The sequence below is a fragment of the Chrysemys picta genome, chromosome 22, assembly GCF_011386835.1.
Source record: "Chrysemys picta bellii isolate R12L10 chromosome 22, ASM1138683v2, whole genome shotgun sequence".
In the NCBI taxonomy this organism is placed as follows: Eukaryota; Metazoa; Chordata; order Testudines; family Emydidae; genus Chrysemys; species Chrysemys picta.
The window spans coordinates 14064846-14082951 of NC_088812.1; the positions used below are offsets into that span (position 1 = coordinate 14064846).

Genomic DNA, 18106 nt, shown 5'->3' on the forward strand with positions numbered 1-18106 from the left:
CCGCGGTGCATTGTGGGGCTCGTAGTCCGGTCGCGGCTGGCGGGCGCGGGCGGCGCCGGGGAGCGAGGCCGGCGGGACTACAGGCCCCAGGCGCCCCGGCCCGGCGCGGCCCGGCGGACCCGTTGCATCAGCTGGCGGCGGGGAGTGTGGCCGGGCGAGGATGCGGCTCTACCTGAGCGAGGGCAGCGCCCAGGGCCTCAAGGTGGTGGCGGCGGCCGGGGCCAGCGGGGTCCGCGTGAGGCTGGAGCGGGTTCCCCCGGACGGTGAGTGGGGCGGGGACCCCCGCGCCCCTTCCCAACCCCCTCCCCTCGGCCCCTCCCCCAACTCCCACCTGTCCCTCGGCCCCTCCCCCCAGCGCCCCCTTCCCAACCCCCTCCCCCCGGCCCCTCCCCTCAACCCCCTCCTGCCCCTCCCCTCGGCCCCTCCCCCAACCCCCTCCTGCCCCTCGGCCCCTCCCCCCAGCGCCCCCTCCCAACTCCCTCCTGCCCCGTGCCCCCCGGCCCCCCCCATCTGTGCCCCCCTCCTGCCCCTCGGCCCCCCCGCGCCCCCTTCCCTATCCCCTCCTGCGCCTTGGCCCCCCTCAACCTCCTTCTGTCCCTCAACTCCCCCCACCTCCGCCCCCTCCCAACTCCCTCCTGCCTCCTACCTCCCAGCGCCGCCCCCAACCCCCTCCTGCCCCTCGCTCCCCTGCGCCCCGGCCCCCCCTGTGCCCTCATCCCAACCCCCTTCTGCCCCCAGCACCCACCTCCCAACCCCCTCCTGCCCGCCCCTTGGTGCCCCCCCGGACTCCCCTTCCCGGGTGCGGATCCCTGAACTGTCACCTGCCTGACCTGCTGTCCCCTGCCTGGGACTCCCCCAGTTCAGCACCCCCCCAGTACCACCCAACTCCCATCTGCCCCAGTGCCCTGCCTCCCAATTCCCCTTCCCCTCCAACCCCAGCCTTCTAGTGCTCCACTCCCCTGGTGGTCCTCCCCCCCTTCTGCCCCCTCTGGCCCGGGACCCCTCCCCCCTTCCAGCCCGGGACCCCCAGGGCTGCTTCCTCCTCCTCCTCTCCCCAGGACCCCTCCCGTCCAACCTCCCCCTGTTCCCCCTGAGAACTGTGCCTCCCCCAGCCCCAGGATTACTCCTGGCCATGCCCGTGTGTCCCTCTCCCCATATCATCTCCCCTTTCTGCCCAGGGCACATCCCCTGTGTCCCCTCAGGAGACCTCCCCTCCTGCCCATGGCTCCCTCACAATGCTCCCCTTCCCACAGGTCCTTGCCAGATGTGTCCTCCCACATGTGTAAGGACCCCCCCCCCCATCATGGACCATCTGTTATCCCTAGGGAGTGTCCTCTCCCCCTTCTCAGGGACCCGTCTCTACTGCCCCCTGTTTCCCTAGCCCCTTTTTCTCTGGGGTCACCTCCCTCAGGGTCCCCCCTCCCCCCCATTGTGCCGTAGCTCCCTCAGGGCCCTCCATCCTCCTCTCTCCCTAGGCCCCGGTCTCCTTGGCTCACAGTGCAATGCCCTAATGCCATGTGCTTTCCCCTTGGCAGGTCGCGTGGTCCCTTTCCTCACCCACCCACGGGTGCCAGCCCTGCACCTGGACAGCGGCACTTTCCTCTTCTCCCCAAATGCCATCTGTCAGTAAGTGTCCCCTGCTGGTTTCTGGGCTGGAGGGTCTCCCGGCCCCGGGGCGAGGCCGTGCTAAGTCGCCGGAGGGTCAGCGCTCCCTGAGCACACGCTGTCCCGCTGCTGGGAACGGGCCCCTCCAGTGGCTCCCCGGTGCCTGCTGCAGTCGGATGAGGAACTTGGCATCTTGCTGTTCTTGGGCAATCAGCGTTCAGGGCCGGGTCCTGCCCCAGGATCTCGGGCCTAGCAATCCTCTGGTTTTGCCGAAGTGTTTCCTGCAGCTTTCAGGGCCCGGGGGAGGGGTTCCTGGCGGCAACTGGGGAGTGGGCTCTGGTGCAGCGGTTCTCAAATGCGGGGTGTGGCCAACGGGGGGCCAGAACAGCCTGGGGGGAGTTGCAAAGTATCGACCTCTTCCCCTCCCTCCCTGTTGCTCCTGGCTGCACCTCTGGAGACAGGTGGGGCACAACACTGCAGGAGCAAGGTGAGTTCTCGACCCACCTTGGGCAGGAGGGGAGGGAGGCGGGGCTTCTGCTGCCTCCCCAGGCCCCCATGCATCCCCCCATGGCCCCTGGCTCCCGCTACCTCCCCCCCGGGCTTAATTTGTCCTGGGGCTTGCTGAGAAAAGGGATATTAAACAGGCAAGTATCACTTTCCCTAGCAGATTACTACATGAAGAAATGACAGGGATTTGGGGGGGTGGATCTGCACGTTTATTTGTTTCTCCTAACGTTAATTGAGTGTTTTAGGAAAACGTGTCAGTGCGGCCGCCAGCGAGAGTTGGTGGCCGCCCTCTGAGGCCACCAAAAAAGTGTTAAATCCCCTGTTTGGTGGTTAGAGCAAAGGGGACGTTGGGACTCCTGGGTCGGTGACGTGCTGTGTGAGCATGGGGAAGTCAACGCTCCGGTAACGGGCGCTGCGTGGAGTTACCTGGGCTGCGGGATCTGCCATGTGCGTTCAGCGCTCCCCTTCCTTCCTGTTCTGCAGGTACTTCTTCCTCTTAGCTGGAAAGGAACCCAACGATCTCACCAATCAGTGGCTTGAATGGGAAGCAACGGAGCTGCAGGTGGGTCACCTGGAGAAGCGCTGCTTGGCGTGTTCGACGCGCGGGCTCTCTCCGACGCTGCTGTGGCCCAGCTAAACCTTTGTCTCTGTCCTTAGCCGGCCGTGTCCACAGCCCTGTATTGCCACCTGGTGCAAGGAAAGAAAGGAGGAGAGGTTCTGGGGGCCATCAGGAAAACGTTAACCTACATTGATCAAAGCTTGACCAGCAAGGCCACGCCTTACCTCGCCGGGGTGAGTAACTTACGGACTGGGGAAACCGAGGCCCGCTGAGCTGAAGTGTCTCTCCCACAGCAGGGGCATGGCCAGGTTGGGACTAGAACCCAGGAGTCCTGGCTTTTGGTCCCCTGATCTTTAGAATCACTTAAATCGTTAGCCATGGGGAGCCCCGGCTTCACCCCACAAATGGCCGTGCGGGCAGCTGGCCAGGTGCCCAAAGTCACGTGAAGGAAGCAGTTTGTAGCTTCTGTCTCTGATGTGGTGAGCTCTGCCCGCGGAGGCCGAGTCCCAGCATGCAACGCTCGCATCTCGCTCGGAGCTGCAGGGCCGTACCGCTCTCCTGCAGTAAACATGGCTGCACAAAGACCCCCGGCTCCCCACTGCTCTCGCCCTCACGCTCTCGGCTTTCCTCTAGGAGGCAGAATCGGTAGCCGACATTGTCCTGTGGGCCACCCTGTTCCCTGTGTTGCGGGATGAATTCTGTCTGCCAGGTAAGAGCTGCTGTTGGGGGCCGTGGTGCTGGCGCCCCGAGGGTCCTGCGCCCACCCGGGGTGACGCTCTTGGTGCTGACACCCTTCTTCTCTTTCGAAGATGAGCTGGAGGCTCTGAGGAGCTGGTTCCAGACCATGAACCTCTCGGAGCCCTGCAGAAGCGCCGTGGCGTCCGTACTGACGCCCAAGGGAGCCCAGGAGTTCAAAGGGTATCTGCAGAAACAGCCAGGGCCCAGCCTGCACTGGGAGAAGCCAGCAGCTAACGAGCCAGAGGTACCGTTCCCCCCGTCGCTCTGGCACGGCTGCCCCCTGCCGGTGGGCCTGGGAACTAAGCCAGGCTGGGGATTCCCACAATTCTTCAGAGCATGGAAACTGTCTCGAGAGAGAGGTGCTCTACTGAGCCTCTCTGGCCCCGTCTGCTCAGCCATGGACCCGTGCTGCAGCCGTTCTCTGCCTGGCCTGAGGGATCAGGCTGGGTGGGGTTGGGGGTATCCCTGCTGGTCAGAGAAACCCACAGGCCTTTAAACAGCGGCTGGTCTGAGCTCTGGGCCCCAAACCCGAGTGTGTGTCATAAAACCAGCTGAATTGAAACGCGACTGGGAACAGCGAGGCTTACGGTGGGTGTGCGGGCGCCTGCTTCGCGGGAGGAGCCTGGGGCAGTGCCCGCCCTTCCCCCGGGCGTGGGGACGCTCTCCAGCCCCACGTTGGGGTGCAGGGCTCCAGCTGGCAGCTGTCCCTGCCGGTGGCGTCGCCTTGAGCGTCTGCGGCCCTAGCGCCAAGCCCAGCTGCCGCTCATCCGGCATCCCTCCCGCTAGGAAGAGGAATTGGCCGAGCGCTCGTTGTCGGAGGAAGAAATCGCAGCTGCCGCGGAGGCCTGGGCCAGAGGCCCGGCAGCCCTGCCCGAACGCTGGCAACCGGCAAGCCCTGTGTGAGTGCCGCGGGGCGGGGAGAAGGGGGCTGAGCGGAGGGCTGGAGGGCCCGGGACTGGCTGCTGAGCTCGCCCATGGTGGGAGGCGCTGCTGGGTAAGGGGCCGGCTCCATCGCCCGTGAAAGGTGTCATGGAGTGTGGGGGAGACAAGGCCCTGCACCCCCGGCTTCCTGCGATTCACCACGACTCTCAGCCAGCCAGTAAAACAGAAGGTTTATTAGACGACAGGAACACAGTCCTAGACAGGTCTTGTAGGTAGAGACAACACGACCCCCTCAGTCAGGTCCATCTTGGAGGCCAAGGGGAGGCCAGGAGGTCTGTCTGGCCTCCCCTCCATTTCCCCAGCCAGCTCCAAACTGACTCTCCAGCCCCTCCTCTCACCTTTGTCTCTTTCCCCGCCAGGAGGCCACCTGATCTTTGTTCTCCAACACCTTCAGTTGGCACCTATGCAGGGGAGTTGACAGGAGACAGGGTGTCGGCCATTCTCTGTGCAGACACCATCACACTGGCCCTCTAGGGCCCTGCAACGATCACCCCCCCCGGACACTCAAGAAATGCATAGGGGAAACTGAGGCACCCACACAGCACTCAGAGAAAACATGAAGAACATTCCCACTTCGTCACAAAAGGCCCTTTGGCTGGCCCATGATTGCTAGGGGAGCGATGGGAGGGGGCCCCTCATCTTGTTCTCTCCCTGGGCAGCGTACCCAGCCTCTGCTTGGGGGTCAAGGGCCCAGCCATCTGCCCCCAGCCTGCAGGCCAGGATCCCCCTCCCCTTTGTTCTGCAGCGTCCTGCCGTCCCTGGGCAGCTCATGGCCCTTCTCTCCTCAGGCTGCCCGTGGAGGGCAAAAGGAACATCCTGATCACCAGTGCCTTGCCCTACGTCAACAACGTGCCCCACCTGGGGAACATCATCGGCTGCGTCCTCAGCGCCGACGTCTTCGCCAGGTACGGTGGCCCGGGGCAAGGCCCGGCGGTTTGGCGGCTTTGGCCGGGAGCCTCGGCCAGCCCCCAGCGCAGCCCTGCTGTGCTCCTAGAGGAAGGGGAACGCAGGGTCTTCCCAGCTGGAGCAGCCGAGTCCCAGCCAGGAGGAGGGCGAGGGTTGGGCTGGCAGAGGGGGCCAACGCTGCTGTGTGGGCATGACTGGCACCCATGGCCCTGGGTAGCGCGGGCACTTGGACCTACCGCCCCTTGTTCGTCTGTCCCCTTGGGTCAATGAGATAGAAGGGTGCCCAAGGACAGAGCTTAGAGGCCACTTCCCAGAGCCTGCCCCACAACTCCCCCCCCCCCGCCCAAGGGATCCAGTGCAGCAGCTCTCAAACCCCACGGGCCTCTGCAGCCCCTGAGGGCAGCGGGGCTCAAGCCCCCTCCAGGGAATCCCGTCTCTTAAGGCGCCCCCCCCCCCCCTCGGCCAGGTACTGCCGCCTGCGGAACTGGAACACGCTCTATGTGTGCGGCACGGACGAGTACGGCACGGCCACGGAGACCAAGGCCCTGGAGGAGGGGCTGACGCCCCAGCAGATCTGCGACAAGTACAACGCCATCCACGCCCAGATCTACCGCTGGTTCGACATCTCCTTTGACTACTTCGGCCGGACCACCACAGCCCACCAGACCACGTAGGTGTGGGGCCGGAGTGGGGAGGGCGTGCGGGAGTAGCAAGATCCGGGGAGGGAGGAGGACGCAGAGCTGGGGCTGCCATGACTCCGTCAGGACACGGTAGTTGTCTCCCGGGCCTGGCGCGTTGGGCATTGATGCCCCGAGCGCTGGGCACTTAACTGAGCATGGACAGATGTTCCCCCTCCGGACCAAGGCACGACCTGCCCCCCGCGTTCCTTGAGCAGCTGTTGCAGTCTGGGGGTGGTGGCTGGGAGGAAGCAACGCCCCTAGTGTGGCCCTTGCTCTAGGGGGGCTGTTCTCCCATCCTTCCCTGGCGTGTCTCAGAATAGCCCAGGACATCTTCCGGCGCCTGCTGGAGCGCGACATGCTGCTGACGGACACCGTGGACCAGCTGCGGTGCGAGCGCTGCCAGCGCTTCTTGGCCGACCGCTTTGTGGAGGGCACCTGCCCCTTCTGCAACTACGAGGAGGCCCGGGGCGACCAGTGTGACAAGTGCGGGAAGCTCATCAACGCGGTGGAGCTCAAGGTACCACAGTTGGCGGGGGGGTAAGGACGCTGTCCCGGAGCCACGCAAGGCTGGAGTCGGGCCCCCCACGGTGTGATACTCCCCAAGGACCCTGGGAAGGCGGCTCTTCGCTTGTGCCCATCGGCCCATGAGCCCCTGCCCCATGCTCTGCGGTCTCTGCATTCCCCCCCCGTGCTTCACAGGCCATGTGCTTCCTCCCCCCAGAAACCTCAGTGCAAAGTATGCAAAGACTCCCCGGTGGTGAAGTCCTCGCAGCATCTCTTCCTGGACCTGCCCAAGGTGAGTGCAGCTGTCCGAGGGGGGCGGGGTGGGGGGAAGAGTCTGGAACAGGGGGTGGAGGACCCTTCCTCCCCCCCCTAATCCTGCGACAGTGGGTTCTAGCTCCAGCTCGTTTCTCATCCCCCGGCAGCTGGAGGGGCTCCTGGACAAGTGGCTGGAGCAGTCGTGGGCCACGGGCGACTGGACGGCCAACTCCCGCTTCATTACCCGCTCCTGGATCCGTGACGGCCTCAAGCCCCGCTGCATCACCCGCGACCTGAAATGGGGGACGCCCGTCCCCCTAGACGGCTTCCGCGACAAGGTGAGCTGGGCCGCGGGCGGGCGGGGCCGGAGCAGCTCTCCCTGCTGCTCACTCTGTCACCGGGAGCGTCCTCTGCCCTGGCGCACCAGCGGGGCGTCCGCCTTGCAGCCGTGGGCCTGCTCTGGGGCGGGCCGGCCTGGGAGATGCTGCCCCTGAGGAACCGCCCTGCTTCGTCCCTGGGTGCCCCCTGGGCACAGGGGTGCCACGTATGTGCCCTGGGCAAGGGCAGCGGGCTCCGCCTCGGAGACTGACCTGGCCAAAGGCGAGCGAGCCCCTGGGCTGGAGCTGTGCTGAGCCCTTGTGCCGCTCCGTCCCTGTCCCCCCAGGTGTTCTACGTCTGGTTCGATGCCCCGATCGGCTACCTGTCCATCACGGCCAACTACACAGACCAGTGGGAGAGGTGGTGGAAGAACCCACAGCAGGTGAGGTGCCCGGGCCCCTCGGTGGGTTGGGATCTGGCTCCAGCTGGGAGGGGAGTCGGGACTCCTGGGTTCTGCTCCGGATCTGCAGCCTGTCTCCTCCCCCTCTCGTGGTGCCATGGCTAGGAAATGCTCTAGGCCGGGGTGGGAAGACTTTTTGGTCTGAGGGCCACATCTGGGTAGGGAAATTGTATGACGGGCCATGAATGCTCATGAAATTGGGGTTGGGGTGTGGGAGGGGGCGAGGACTCTGGCTGGGGGTGCGGGCTCTGGGGTGGGGCCAGAAATGAGTTCAGGGTGCAGGAGGGGGCTCCGGGCTGGGACCGAGGGGTTCGGTGGGTAAGAGGGGGATCGGGGCTGGGGAAGGGAGTTGGGGCATGGGGAGAGGCTATGGGGTGCAGGCTCCGGGTGGCACTTATCTCAAGCAGCTCCCAGAAGCAGTGGCATGTCCCTTCTCCGGCTCCTACGCGGAGGCGCGGCCAGGTGGCTGTGCGCTGCCCTGTCTGCAGGCACCACCCTTCAGCTCCCATTGGCCGCGGTTCCCAGCGGGGGCAGCGTGCAGAGCAGAGCCCCTTGGGTGCCCATACGCGTAGGAGCTGGAGGGGAGACATGCCCCTCCTTCTGGGAGCCACGCGGAGTGGGGCAAGCCCCGGACCCCACTCCGTGGCGGGAACTTGAGGCCACATTAAAACATCTGGAGGGCCGGATGCAGCCCAAGGACATAGTTTGCCCACCCCCACTCTAGGAGGCGGAGTGGGCACCCAGCCGGGACTCGTTAGGAGTCTGGAATGGGCAGAACTTGCCAATAAGATGAGAAGGGCAAGGGAGGGGCAGTGCCCACGGTGCCACCCAGCTCCAGGGTGCATGGGGGCCAGGCTGGCTCCGAGGGTGGGGCTGACCCCCTCACCCCCCCCAAGCCGTGCCACTGGGCTCAGCACCGGTAGGACTGACCCCCCCCCCCCCCCCCCCCCCCCAGGTCCAGCTGTACAACTTCATGGCCAAGGACAACGTCCCCTTCCACAGCGTCGTCTTCCCCTGCACGCTGCTCGGTGCCGAGGATAACTACACGCTGGTCAACCACCTCATCGCCACGGGTACCGCGGGGGTGGGGGGGTGGGCGGCGGTGTGGGCGGGGGCTGGTTGCTAGGGGCAGGGCAGACCAGGGAGGGAGCTGGGGGCAGTGCTGGGTGGGCCAGGGAGGAGTTAGGTCATGGGGGGGGGGGGTCAGCCAGTGGGTGTGTGCAGACTAGGGAGGGGTTGGGGCCAGTGCGGGGGGGGGCAGGGCGGGGTTGGTTGCTAGGGGGCAGTTCTGGGTGGGCCAGGGAGGAGTTAGGTCATGGGGGGGGGTGTCAGCCAGTGGGTGTGTGCAGACTAGGGAGGGGCTGGGGCCAGTGCAGGGGTGGGCAGGGTTGGTTGCTAGGGGGCAGTACGGGGGGGCAGGGCGGGGTTGGTTGCTAGGGGGCAGTGCTGGGTGGGCCAGGGAGGAGTTAGGTCATGGGGGGGAGGTCAGCCAGTGGGTGTGTGCAGACTAGGGAGGGGCTGGGGCCAGTGCAGGGGGTGGGCAGGGCAGGGTTGGTTGCTAGGGGGCAGTACGGGGGGGCAGGGCGGGGTTGCTAGGGGCAGTGCTCGGTGGGCCAGGGAGGAGTTAGGTCATGGGGGGGGGGAGGTCAGCCAGTGGGTGTGTGCAGACTAGGGAGGGGCTGGGGCCAGTGCAGGGGGTGGGCAGGGCAGGGTTGGTTGCTAGGGGGCAGTACGGGGGGGCAGGGCGGGGTTGCTAGGGGGCAGTGCTCGGTGGGCCAGGGAGGAGTTAGGTCGTGGGTCAGGGCTGGGGGGCAGGCTCGGGGGGATGACGTGCAGACTCCAGTCTCTCGCGTCGTCCCCAGAGTACCTGAACTACGAGGACGGGAAGTTCTCCAAGAGCCGCGGCATGGGGGTGTTTGGGGACATGGCCCAGGACACGGGGATCCCCGCCGACATCTGGCGCTTCTACCTGCTCTTCCTGCGCCCCGAGGGGCAGGACAGCGCCTTCTCCTGGACCGACCTCATGCTGAAGAACAACTCCGAGCTGCTCAACAACCTGGGCAACTTCGTCAACAGGTACCGGGTGGGCCCCGCAGGGGGCGCCGGGCTGCAGCGAGGTCTGCGGGGGGTGGGAGCTGGAGTGGGCTGTGGGTGTGGGGGGAGATGGGCCGAGCTTGGCGTGGGTGGGATGTGGCTCACTCTCTCCCCCCCCCTCAGGGCCGGGATGTTCGTCTGTAAGTTCTTCGGGGGGCGCGTCCCCCCCATGGAGCTGGGCGCGGACGACAAGCGGCTGCTGGCTCATGTCACCCTGGAGCTGCACCAGTACAACCAGCTGCTGGAGAAGGTCCGGTGAGTCCCGGGGGCTGAGGGGCACCGGTGGGCTGGCTCTGGCCCTGCCCAGCTGCGGTCAGCATGTGTGTGTGGGGGGGAGACAGAGCGGCCAGCCCCCAGAGGCCCCGCTGCCCTGTGTTGGTTTGCTCCAGAAGGGCGTGGCCTGCGAGGGTACATGGGGCAGTAGCTGGCAGAGGAGGCCTCCGTGCCCCACACGGCCAGGGACAGCGAGCTGGAGAGATTCCTGCCCCCAGCCCATCGCGGCATGTGGCCGCCGGGTCTCGCCCGCATGCTCAGGGTCCATCTGGTCACCATAAGTGGGGTCAGGAAGGAATTTCCCCCGGGACAGATTGGCCGAGTTTTTCACCTCCCCCTGCAGCGAGGGGCCCGGGCAGATTTTAACTGGCGTCAATGGTGCCTTCTCTGGACCGTGGGCTCTGGAACCCGGGATTGGAGGAGGTTGGGGGGGCCTGCGAGGTGCAGGGCAGACTAGGTGATCACCCCGTTCCATGCTGGCCGCAGAGTCTGAGTCTGTCGTCCCCCCCCCCGTCCCCCCGCAGGATCCGGGACGCCCTGCGCTGCATCCTGAGCATTTCTCGCTATGGCAACCAGTACATCCAGGTGAACGAGCCCTGGAAACGGATCAAGGGTCATGACGCTGACAGGTAGGGGACAGGGCCAGACCCACCCACCAGCTCGCCCCTGGGGGGCAGAGGATCCCCGGAGGGGGGAGGAAATCGGGGCTGCCTGGCTCAGCGAGGAAACTGTTCCACTGGCTTAGCCAAGTCTTAGTGACCAGGTGAATGGGCCAAACTCACCTCCCCCCACTTGATATGGGATCCCCCCCCCCCCCCGCTACCCCAACCATGGGCTCCCTCTTCCCCTTCTCCCCCCCCCCTCCCCCACAGCTCTGCCCCTCACTCCTGACCCGCAGCCCCTGCTCCCCAGCCTGCCCATGGTGCTGATTCTGGCCATTAATTTTGCGGCTGGGAGCCAGGCTGATACCCCCCCAAAACACTGTGATTGCTAGAGTCTGCGCCCCACTCTGACGGGGGGGTGTCCCGTTTTCCAGGACTCGGGCGGGCACAGTGACGGGCGTCGCTGTCAATATCGCCTCCCTGATCTCAGTCATGCTGCAGCCGTACATGCCCAGCATCAGCGCCACCATCCAGCGCCAGCTCTGTGTGCCACAGGCCTGCAACGTGTTGACGGACACCTTCCTCTGCCTCCTGCCCCCCGGGCACCAGATCGGCACGGTAGGCACGCAGCCCGGGCCTGGTGCGGGGGGTTGGCGGAGTCTGCAGCCCCCTGCAGGGGAGGGAGGGGCGGAGGGAAGGCGGTGGGCAGGCCGGGTGTTAACGTCTTCCCCCTCCCCTGCCAGGTGACGCCCCTGTTTCAGAAGCTGGAGGGCGAGCAGATAGAAGCCCTGCGGAAGCGGTTTGGTGGAGGGCAGGTGAGCCCCAATCCTGACCCCTGTCCCCTACCTGGGGCATCTGTGGCACTCCAGGGCCCTTTCCTGGGGGCTGGGGCAGGCCCCGCAGCTCCTGCGTGACCCACTGCTGGAAGGAAAGCCCTGCCCATTCTCATGGGGGGGCCCCAAGCTGGTGTGTGCCGGGGCTCCCCCTGCTGGCTGACTGGAAGGAAGGTGCCCCAGCCAGCAGGGAGGGAGTGACCCGGCAACTCCTCGCTTGCCTTGCCCAGCCACATGCTTTGCTCTCTTGCTACCTGTCCTCACCTGCTCTCTCCTCTCTCCTTTCCCAGCCTGAAGACTCCACCTTGGAGCTGAAGGTAACGCTTGCCCCGCTCTCTGGGGCACGCCTGGGGCTTGGCGGGGGGGCATGAGTGACAACCCCTGTCCCTTCCTTTCCTCTCACCGCCTCCAGTGCGAGGGCCAGATGCCGTGTGGCCCAGCCCTGCCGGAGTTACGCATGCATGGTTCCCTCTCCGATGCTATGGGGGCTCTGACCCTACACCCCACCTGGCTCCACCAGGGGGAACTCTCCCTCAACCCCCCAGGGAGGGGGCTCTGCTAGGCCTGGCAAAGGCCAGGCAGAGCCTGTTGTGTTGGGACTCCCTGACTTCCCTTCCCCTCCACAGGCACATGCTGCCCGCATGGCCTCGGCCGACATGACACCCCCTGGGCCTGGGGGAGGCGCTGTGCTGGCAGGGGACCCCCAGAAGGTCAAGGAGCTGACTGAGGAAGTGGCCAAACAGGTGAGTGGCTGCGTTCCTGGCAGGACCAAGCCCCCCAGGGCCGGGGATCAGCTGGGGCCCTGCGGTTCAGCTTCTCCCCCGCCTGGGGCCAGAGCCTCTCCAGCTCTGCATGGAGCCAGAGACTGAGCTAACAGTTGCCCTCTGTGCCCAGGCCGACCGCGTGCGCCAGCTGAAGGCCAGCAAGGCAGAGAAGGGGCAGATCGACGCCGAGGTTGCCAAGCTGCTGGAGCTGAAGAAGCAGTTGGCGCTGGCTGAGGGGAAGACCCCCGAGCCCCCGGCCCCCAAGGGGAAGAAGAGGAAATAGCTCCGGAGTGCCTCAGGGCAGTGGCAGCACGGGTTCTCCCCCTGCTGGGGGATCTGCACCTGCCCCCTCCAGCCCCAGAAGAAATACCTGTGAGCAGCCCAGGCTGTGGGGCCCGGCCCAGCTCAGCCTCCCCTTTCGGGCCCCTCCTGCAGCAACTGCGCCGAGTGCAAGGAGCCCCTGACCCGCCTCCCACCGTTCCCAGCCCACACAAGGACCCGCAGAGCCGCTCGGGCACACAGGGTGTAATGGGGAAAGCGCTGACCGCGCGGGGGACATACAATAAAGGGTTTGCTAGATGTGCTGTGACGCTCATTACAACAGCCCCTTCCATAGCTCCAGGACGCACCGGCCCTCGTTAAATAGTTCGTCATGTGCGGGGTTGTGCCAGTTGGCCCGGGAGAACGTGGCTGAGTGTCTGCTAACCCCAGCATCACGCTGGCACAACCAGGCGTGGGAGCTCCCGCCATCCAGGTTCCCCCCCCGCAGCATCAGCAGCCGTAGGGCCCTCCGGGGCTGTGGTCTGAGTCAATCTGCCCAGGGCAGCCTCAGGTCCAGGCCCTGGCTCTGCACAGCTGTCTTGTGGCAAGAGGGCCACACACTACCAGGGCCCAGCTGCCCCCTGTGAGTCCAACAGGCACAGGGCACTGCAGCCCCTTGGGCTCAGTTCAGCCCTCCACCTTCTGCAGGTTCACCATGCGCTCAATCAGTGCCGCCCTGGTGGCCTCCACCTCTGCGCTCAGCCGCTCGATCTCCTGCTTGAGCCGCTCGTTCTCTGCCATCAGCTCTGTCACCCTCCTCTCGTTCTGCTCCTTCTCCCCGCTCCGCTTCTTGCCCTGCCCCTGGGGCTGGCTGCTTCTCTTCCTCTTCACGCCGCGGGCTGGGCCTGCCCCCTCCTCATCCTCTGTGCAGGTCTGAGCCGGGGAGCTCTGGCTGGAGTCCGATTCAGGGCGCCCCACCAGCTCCTCGGGCGCTCCGCTCAGCAGCTCCAGCAGCTCGGCCGTCAAGCTGGCATCCAGCTCGGGGGCATCGCCTGTCGGCTCCGCCAAGGGGGCCGGGAAATCCAAGCCCCATAGCAGCGCTGTGGCATCAAGTGTGGCAAGGTCTTTCTAGAGAGAGAAAGAGAGAGTCAGTGGGGCCAAGGGGCAAGCCAGGCTAGTGGGCCCCCCCGCCTGCCCCTTACTCACCTGTTCCGCTCCCCCAGGGGGCAGGGATGTCCCCCCATTCTCATCCGAGGACAGCACCTCCTGCAGGTCCTCGTACCAGGCCTCCAGCTCCCAGCTGGGCAGGGAGGCGGGCACCGGCTCGGCTGCCATTGTCAGGTCTGTCCGGCCGTCTCCCTGGCGAAAGAGGGAGAAAACCATTAGCAGCAGGCCCAAAACTGGGCCCAGGGGGCACCGTCCAAAGCTCCCCTCAGCACCCTACACTAAAACAAACCAGCTGCTGGGGGAAGAGCTGAAAGGGGCCCGGGAGAGGCACTAAAGGCCAACACCCCCCTCCCTCAGTCATGCTAGGCGGGGCCAGAAGCCAGGCAAGGACACGAGGCCCTGGGGAGAGGCAGCATGTCTCAGCCTGATGCCCGGGCAGGTGGAGGGCAGGCCGGCTCTCTCCAGCCCAGCGAGCAGGAAAGCTCCCTTTCACCGCTGCAGAGGGAGCCCTGGGGCAGGGCCCCAGCCCCACGGGACACCCATCTCAGCTGCGTCCCCCCCAACACGTAACGAGCAGCCCCAGGCCTTACCTGCTCTCACGTGTGGTGATGTATGAAGACACACTTCCGTCTAGAAGACTGGGGGGGAAAACAAACACAGAATCAGACAAGGTGGCGGTTTGGCAAATCTCCCCATGGGTCCAGAACCAGGCACCACTAGCAGGGATGGAAAGGAAGAAATCTACAGGGAACGGCTGCCTGCCCTCACCTCCAGCCCGGTGTGACCCACGACCCCTCCCCGCCGGGAACCGCTGCCTGCTCCGGCCCGGTGTGACCCCACGACCCCTCCCCGCCGGGAACCGCTGCCTGCTCCAGCCCGGTGTGACCCCACGACCCCGCCCCGCCGGGAACCGCTGCCTGCTCTGGCCCGGTGTGACCCCACGACCCCTCCCCGCCGGGAACCACTGCCTGCTCCGGCCCGGTGTGACCCCACGACCCCTCCCCGCCGGGAACCACTGCCTGCTCCAGCCCGGTGTGACCCCACGACCCCGCCCCGCCGGGAACCGCTGCCTGCCCCAGCCACTGGCTATTTTTAGCCTATGATGTTCGGGAAGTTCCAAGCAATGAGCCAACCCGCCCGCAAGCCTCGCTGTGGCCCTCTCCCAGCCGGCTGCTTCCACCCCGCTGCTGGGGGAAGAGGCAGGATCTCCTCCCAAGTGCTAGAAGCGCAGACATCAGAGGCGGTGCTGCTGAAAGCCACCCTGAGCCTGGGCTGTGCGGCTGGGATCAAAGGCCAAGAGGAACTGGATTCTCTTGCTCAGAGCCGGGGGAGAGGAGCTGCCGCCTCTAACCCTGTGCTCGTCCCCGTGGTATCTCAGCATCTTGCTTGTTGTAAGGCAAGATCCCCAATCTCCTTCCAGTGCCCCCACAGGGGCTCCCGGTCCTCCCCGGGGGGGTTCCCTGGCCAGTTAAGACAGCATTTCAGAGCAGTGCTTGCACGGTAACCCCAGAGAAACTCCAAGGGCTTTCGTCAGCCATCCCGCGCTGCGCTTCTGGGCCAACTGATGCAAGAAGGCGGCTGAGGTAGGGGCCCAGAACCACCTTGGGGCCTGGCTGCATGGAGCCACCACCAAGGTCCCAGAGGAACGGGAGCAGAGGCTGGGTGGCTCAGAGGTCCATGCAGGGGAACCTGGCCTAGCACTAGGGAAGGAAGTTGTTACCCTGCAAGGCTGCAAACGGCCATGGATCTCCTAGAGCAGGAGGAACTGGTGGTCTCATCCCAGGCAAGTCTAATCTGCCCCTCGCCCCGGCCTCTAAGTGCCACTGCAGGGTGGGGGGAATTCACAGCGGGAGTCTGGCAGTTGTATCAGTTCCCTAGATGCCAGAAGCTAGCCCCTCCCGGCATTTCACCCTGCGTGGGGCAGGGGCATTTTGGTTATGGCCCGCTCCCCGCCCCGGTAAGGACACTGACTGCAGGGGTCAGGCAGGGAAGGGCTGATCTCATCCAAGGTCACAGCTAGGAATAGAAGCCAGGAGTCCTGGCTCAGGCAGGTTCCTCCCTCCCCTCATTGGGACAGAACCAGAGCAGCCCAGACACCTAGTCCGGTCCTACTCCCCTCCCAGAAATGGATAGAACCCAGGAGTCCGGGCTCCCAGACCCTGCCCCCCCATCTAGAACCCAGGAGTCCGGACGCGCCCCCCCCCATATATAGAACCCAGGAGTCCGGGCTCCCAGCCCCCCCCCCCCATATAGAACCCAGGAGTCCGGGCTCCCAATCCCCCCCCCCATATATAGAACCCAGGAGTCCGGGCTCCCAATCCCCCCCCCCCATATATAGAACCCAGGAGTCCGGGCTCCCAATCCCCCCCCCCCCATATATAGAACCCAGGAGTCCGGGCTCCCAATCCCCCCCCCCCCCATATATAGAACCCAGGAGTCCGGGCTCCCAATCCCCCCCCCCCCATATATAGAACCCAGGAGTCCGGGCTCCCAATCCCCCCCCCCCATATATAGAACCCAGGAGTCCAGGCTCCCAGCCCCCCCCCCCCCCATATATAGAACCCAGGAGTCCGGGCTTCCAGCCCCCCCCCCCCATATATAGAACCCAGGAGTCCGGGCTCCCAGCCCCACCCCCCCCATATATAGAACCCAGGTGTCCGGGCTCCCAGCCCCTCCCCCCCATATATAGAACCCAGGAGTCCGGGCTCCCAGCCCTCCCCCCATATATAGAACCCAGGAGTCCGGGCTGCCGGTTTAGCGCTGGCCAATGGGCTGGTGATAAGGCCCCGAGGGCTCTACCCCCTCCCCCCCCCGCACCTTCCTGCGCGGCCCCTGCTCCCCCTGGCCCCGGCTCCCGCGCTGCCTCCGGCTCATCCTCGCCCGCATCTTCTCCCTGCTGCTGCCGGTCTGGAACCGCCGCCTCGGCCGCCGCGCGCCCTTTAAGGAGCCCGCATGACGCAACCCTTGCACCAGCTCTGGCCAATCGGCGGTGCAGCCTTGATGACGTGCCCCTCACCGCCGGCCAATCGGCCTGGCGGGCCCCGCCCCCCTGGCGGTGACGCCAAGAGCGCCCGCCGCGTCGCACCCGGAAGTGGCTCCCGCTGGGTCACGAGTCTTAAAGGGTGAGTCACGCGGCGGGTGATGCAACGTCTGGCAACGGGGGCCCGGGCGCGCGGCGAGCCGCTCCGAGAGCCGGCGTGACGTCACGCCACGCCACACCCGCCAGCCCTTTAAAGGGCCAGCCCCCCCCCAAAGCCCCCATCCCAGGGACCCCCAGACCCCCCCAGGGGCAACGTCCCCCCCTCCCGGGACAGCCCCCCAAGACCCTCCCCATACCCTGGGGGTCCATCCCAGGGACCCCCCCAGAGTAACCCCCCCACACAACCCCCCCCCGGCCAGCTCCCCCATCCCAGGGACCCCCCAGGGTAACCCCCCCACAACCCCCCCGGCCAGCTCCCCCCGACCAGGGACCCCCCAGGGTAACCCCCCCCACACAACCCCCCCGGCCGGCTCCCCCAGACCAGGGACCCCCCAGGGTAACCCCCCCACAACCCCCCCGGCCAGCTCCCCCCGACCAGGGACCCCCCAGGGTAACCCCCCCCACAACCCCCCCGGCCAGCTCCCCCCGACCAGGGACCCCCCAGGGTAACCCCCCCCACACAACCCCCCCGGCCGGCTCCCCCCGACCAGGGACCCCCCAGGGTAACCCCCCCACCACAACCCCCGGCCAGCTCCCCCAGACCAGGGACCCCCCAGGGTAACGTCCCCACAGCCCCCCCGGCCAGCTCCCCCAGACCAGGGACCCCCCAGGGTAACCCCCCCACAATCCCCCCGGCCAGCTCCCCCCGACCAGGGACCCCCCAGGGTAACCCCCCCACAATCCCCCCGGCCAGCTCCCCCAGACCAGGGACCCCCCAGGGTAACCCCCACAACCCCCCGGGCCAGCTCCCCCCGACCAGGGACCCCCCAGGGTAACCCCCCCACAACCCCCCCGCGGCCAGCTCCCCCCCGACCAGGGACCCCCCAGGGTAACCCCCACAACCCCCCCGGCCAGCTCCCCCCGACCAGGGACCCTCCAGGGTAACCCCCACAACCCCCCCGGCCAGCTCCCCCCGACCAGGTACCCCCCAGGGTAACGCCCCCACAATCCCCCCCCGGCCAGCTCCCCCCCGACCAGGGACCCCCCAGGGTAACCCCCCCACAACCCCCCCCCGGCCAGCTCCCTCAGACCAGGGACCCCCCAGGGTAACGTCCCCACAACCCCCCCGGCCAGCTCCCCCCGACCAGGGACCCCCCAGGGTAACCCCCCCACAACCCCCCCGGCCAGCTCCCCCAGACCAGGGACCCCCCAGGGTAACGTCCCCACAACCCCCCCGGCCAGCTCCCCCCCGACCAGGGACCCCCCAGGGTAACCCCCCCACAACCCCCCCGGCCAGCTCCCCCCGACCAGGTACCCCCCAGGGTAACGCCCCCACAATCCCCCCCCGGCCAGCTCCCCCCCGACCAGGGACCCCCCAGGGTAACCCCCCCACAACCCCCCCCCGGCCAGCTCCCTCAGACCAGGGACCCCCCAGGGTAACGTCCCCACAACCCCCCCGGCCAGCTCCCCCCGACCAGGGACCCCCCAGGGTAACCCCC

At 66.7% G+C, this 18106-nt stretch overlaps 3 protein-coding genes across 5 annotated transcripts in view; 2 read left to right on the forward strand and 1 right to left on the reverse strand.

Moving 5' to 3' along the window:
• Positions 1-29: 29 nt before the first annotated feature.
• Positions 30-12619, forward strand: MARS1 (methionyl-tRNA synthetase 1). Of its 2 annotated transcripts, XM_065576620.1 has the most exons (22): positions 30-263; positions 1536-1626; positions 2596-2674; positions 2770-2904; positions 3305-3380; positions 3481-3653; positions 4196-4308; positions 5140-5256; positions 5724-5927; positions 6253-6454; positions 6659-6733; positions 6864-7034; positions 7361-7456; positions 8430-8547; positions 9337-9550; positions 9692-9823; positions 10366-10470; positions 10878-11061; positions 11187-11258; positions 11567-11593; positions 11903-12019; positions 12171-12619. In XM_065576620.1, exons 1-22 carry the CDS (start codon positions 161-163, stop codon positions 12321-12323), a joined length of 2757 nt encoding a protein of 918 aa, XP_065432692.1. In that variant the 5' UTR covers positions 30-160; the 3' UTR covers positions 12324-12619. The 2 variants fall into 2 exon arrangements, with proteins under 2 accessions (XP_065432692.1, XP_065432693.1); XM_065576621.1 differs by lacking the exon at positions 11567-11593 and having other exon boundaries at positions 31-263.
• On the reverse strand, positions 12551-16436 carry DDIT3 (DNA damage inducible transcript 3). 2 transcript variants are annotated; one of them, XM_065576626.1, is made up of 4 exons: positions 16286-16436; positions 14059-14106; positions 13508-13660; positions 12551-13429 (listed from the first exon to the last, which is right to left on the reverse strand). In XM_065576626.1, the coding sequence occupies exons 3-4, from the start codon at positions 13634-13636 to the stop codon at positions 12989-12991; spliced, it is 570 nt and encodes a 189-aa protein (XP_065432698.1). In that variant the 5' UTR covers positions 13637-13660; positions 14059-14106; positions 16286-16436; the 3' UTR covers positions 12551-12988. The 2 variants fall into 2 exon arrangements, with proteins under 2 accessions (XP_065432698.1, XP_005297307.2); XM_005297250.4 differs by lacking the exon at positions 16286-16436 and having other exon boundaries at positions 14059-14340.
• Positions 16437-16524: 88 nt separating this feature from the next.
• MBD6 (methyl-CpG binding domain protein 6) overlaps positions 16525-18106 on the forward strand; it is a 14239-nt gene continuing 12657 nt past the window's right edge. The window contains 1 exon segment of the mRNA XM_065576617.1: positions 16525-16590. The gene's annotated coding sequence lies outside the window, so the exon portion shown is untranslated.

Bases quoted from the DNA above. Each gene is read 5' to 3' on its own strand.
- MARS1 (XM_065576620.1), top strand. From the start codon at position 161: ATGCGGCTCTACCTGAGCGAGGGCAGCGCCCAGGGCCTCAAGGTGGTG. The intron at 8,548-9,336 runs GTACCGCGGGGG...CGTCGTCCCCAG, and splicing joins CAACCACCTCATCGCCACGG to AGTACCTGAACTACGAGGAC. The intron at 12,020-12,170 runs GTGAGTGGCTGC...CTCTGTGCCCAG, and splicing joins CTGAGGAAGTGGCCAAACAG to GCCGACCGCGTGCGCCAGCT.
- DDIT3 (XM_065576626.1), bottom strand. From the start codon at position 13,636: ATGGCAGCCGAGCCGGTGCCCGCCTCCCTGCCCAGCTGGGAGCTGGAG. The intron at 13,430-13,507 runs GTGAGTAAGGGG...TTCTCTCTCTAG, and splicing joins CCCCTGGGGGAGCGGAACAG to AAAGACCTTGCCACACTTGA.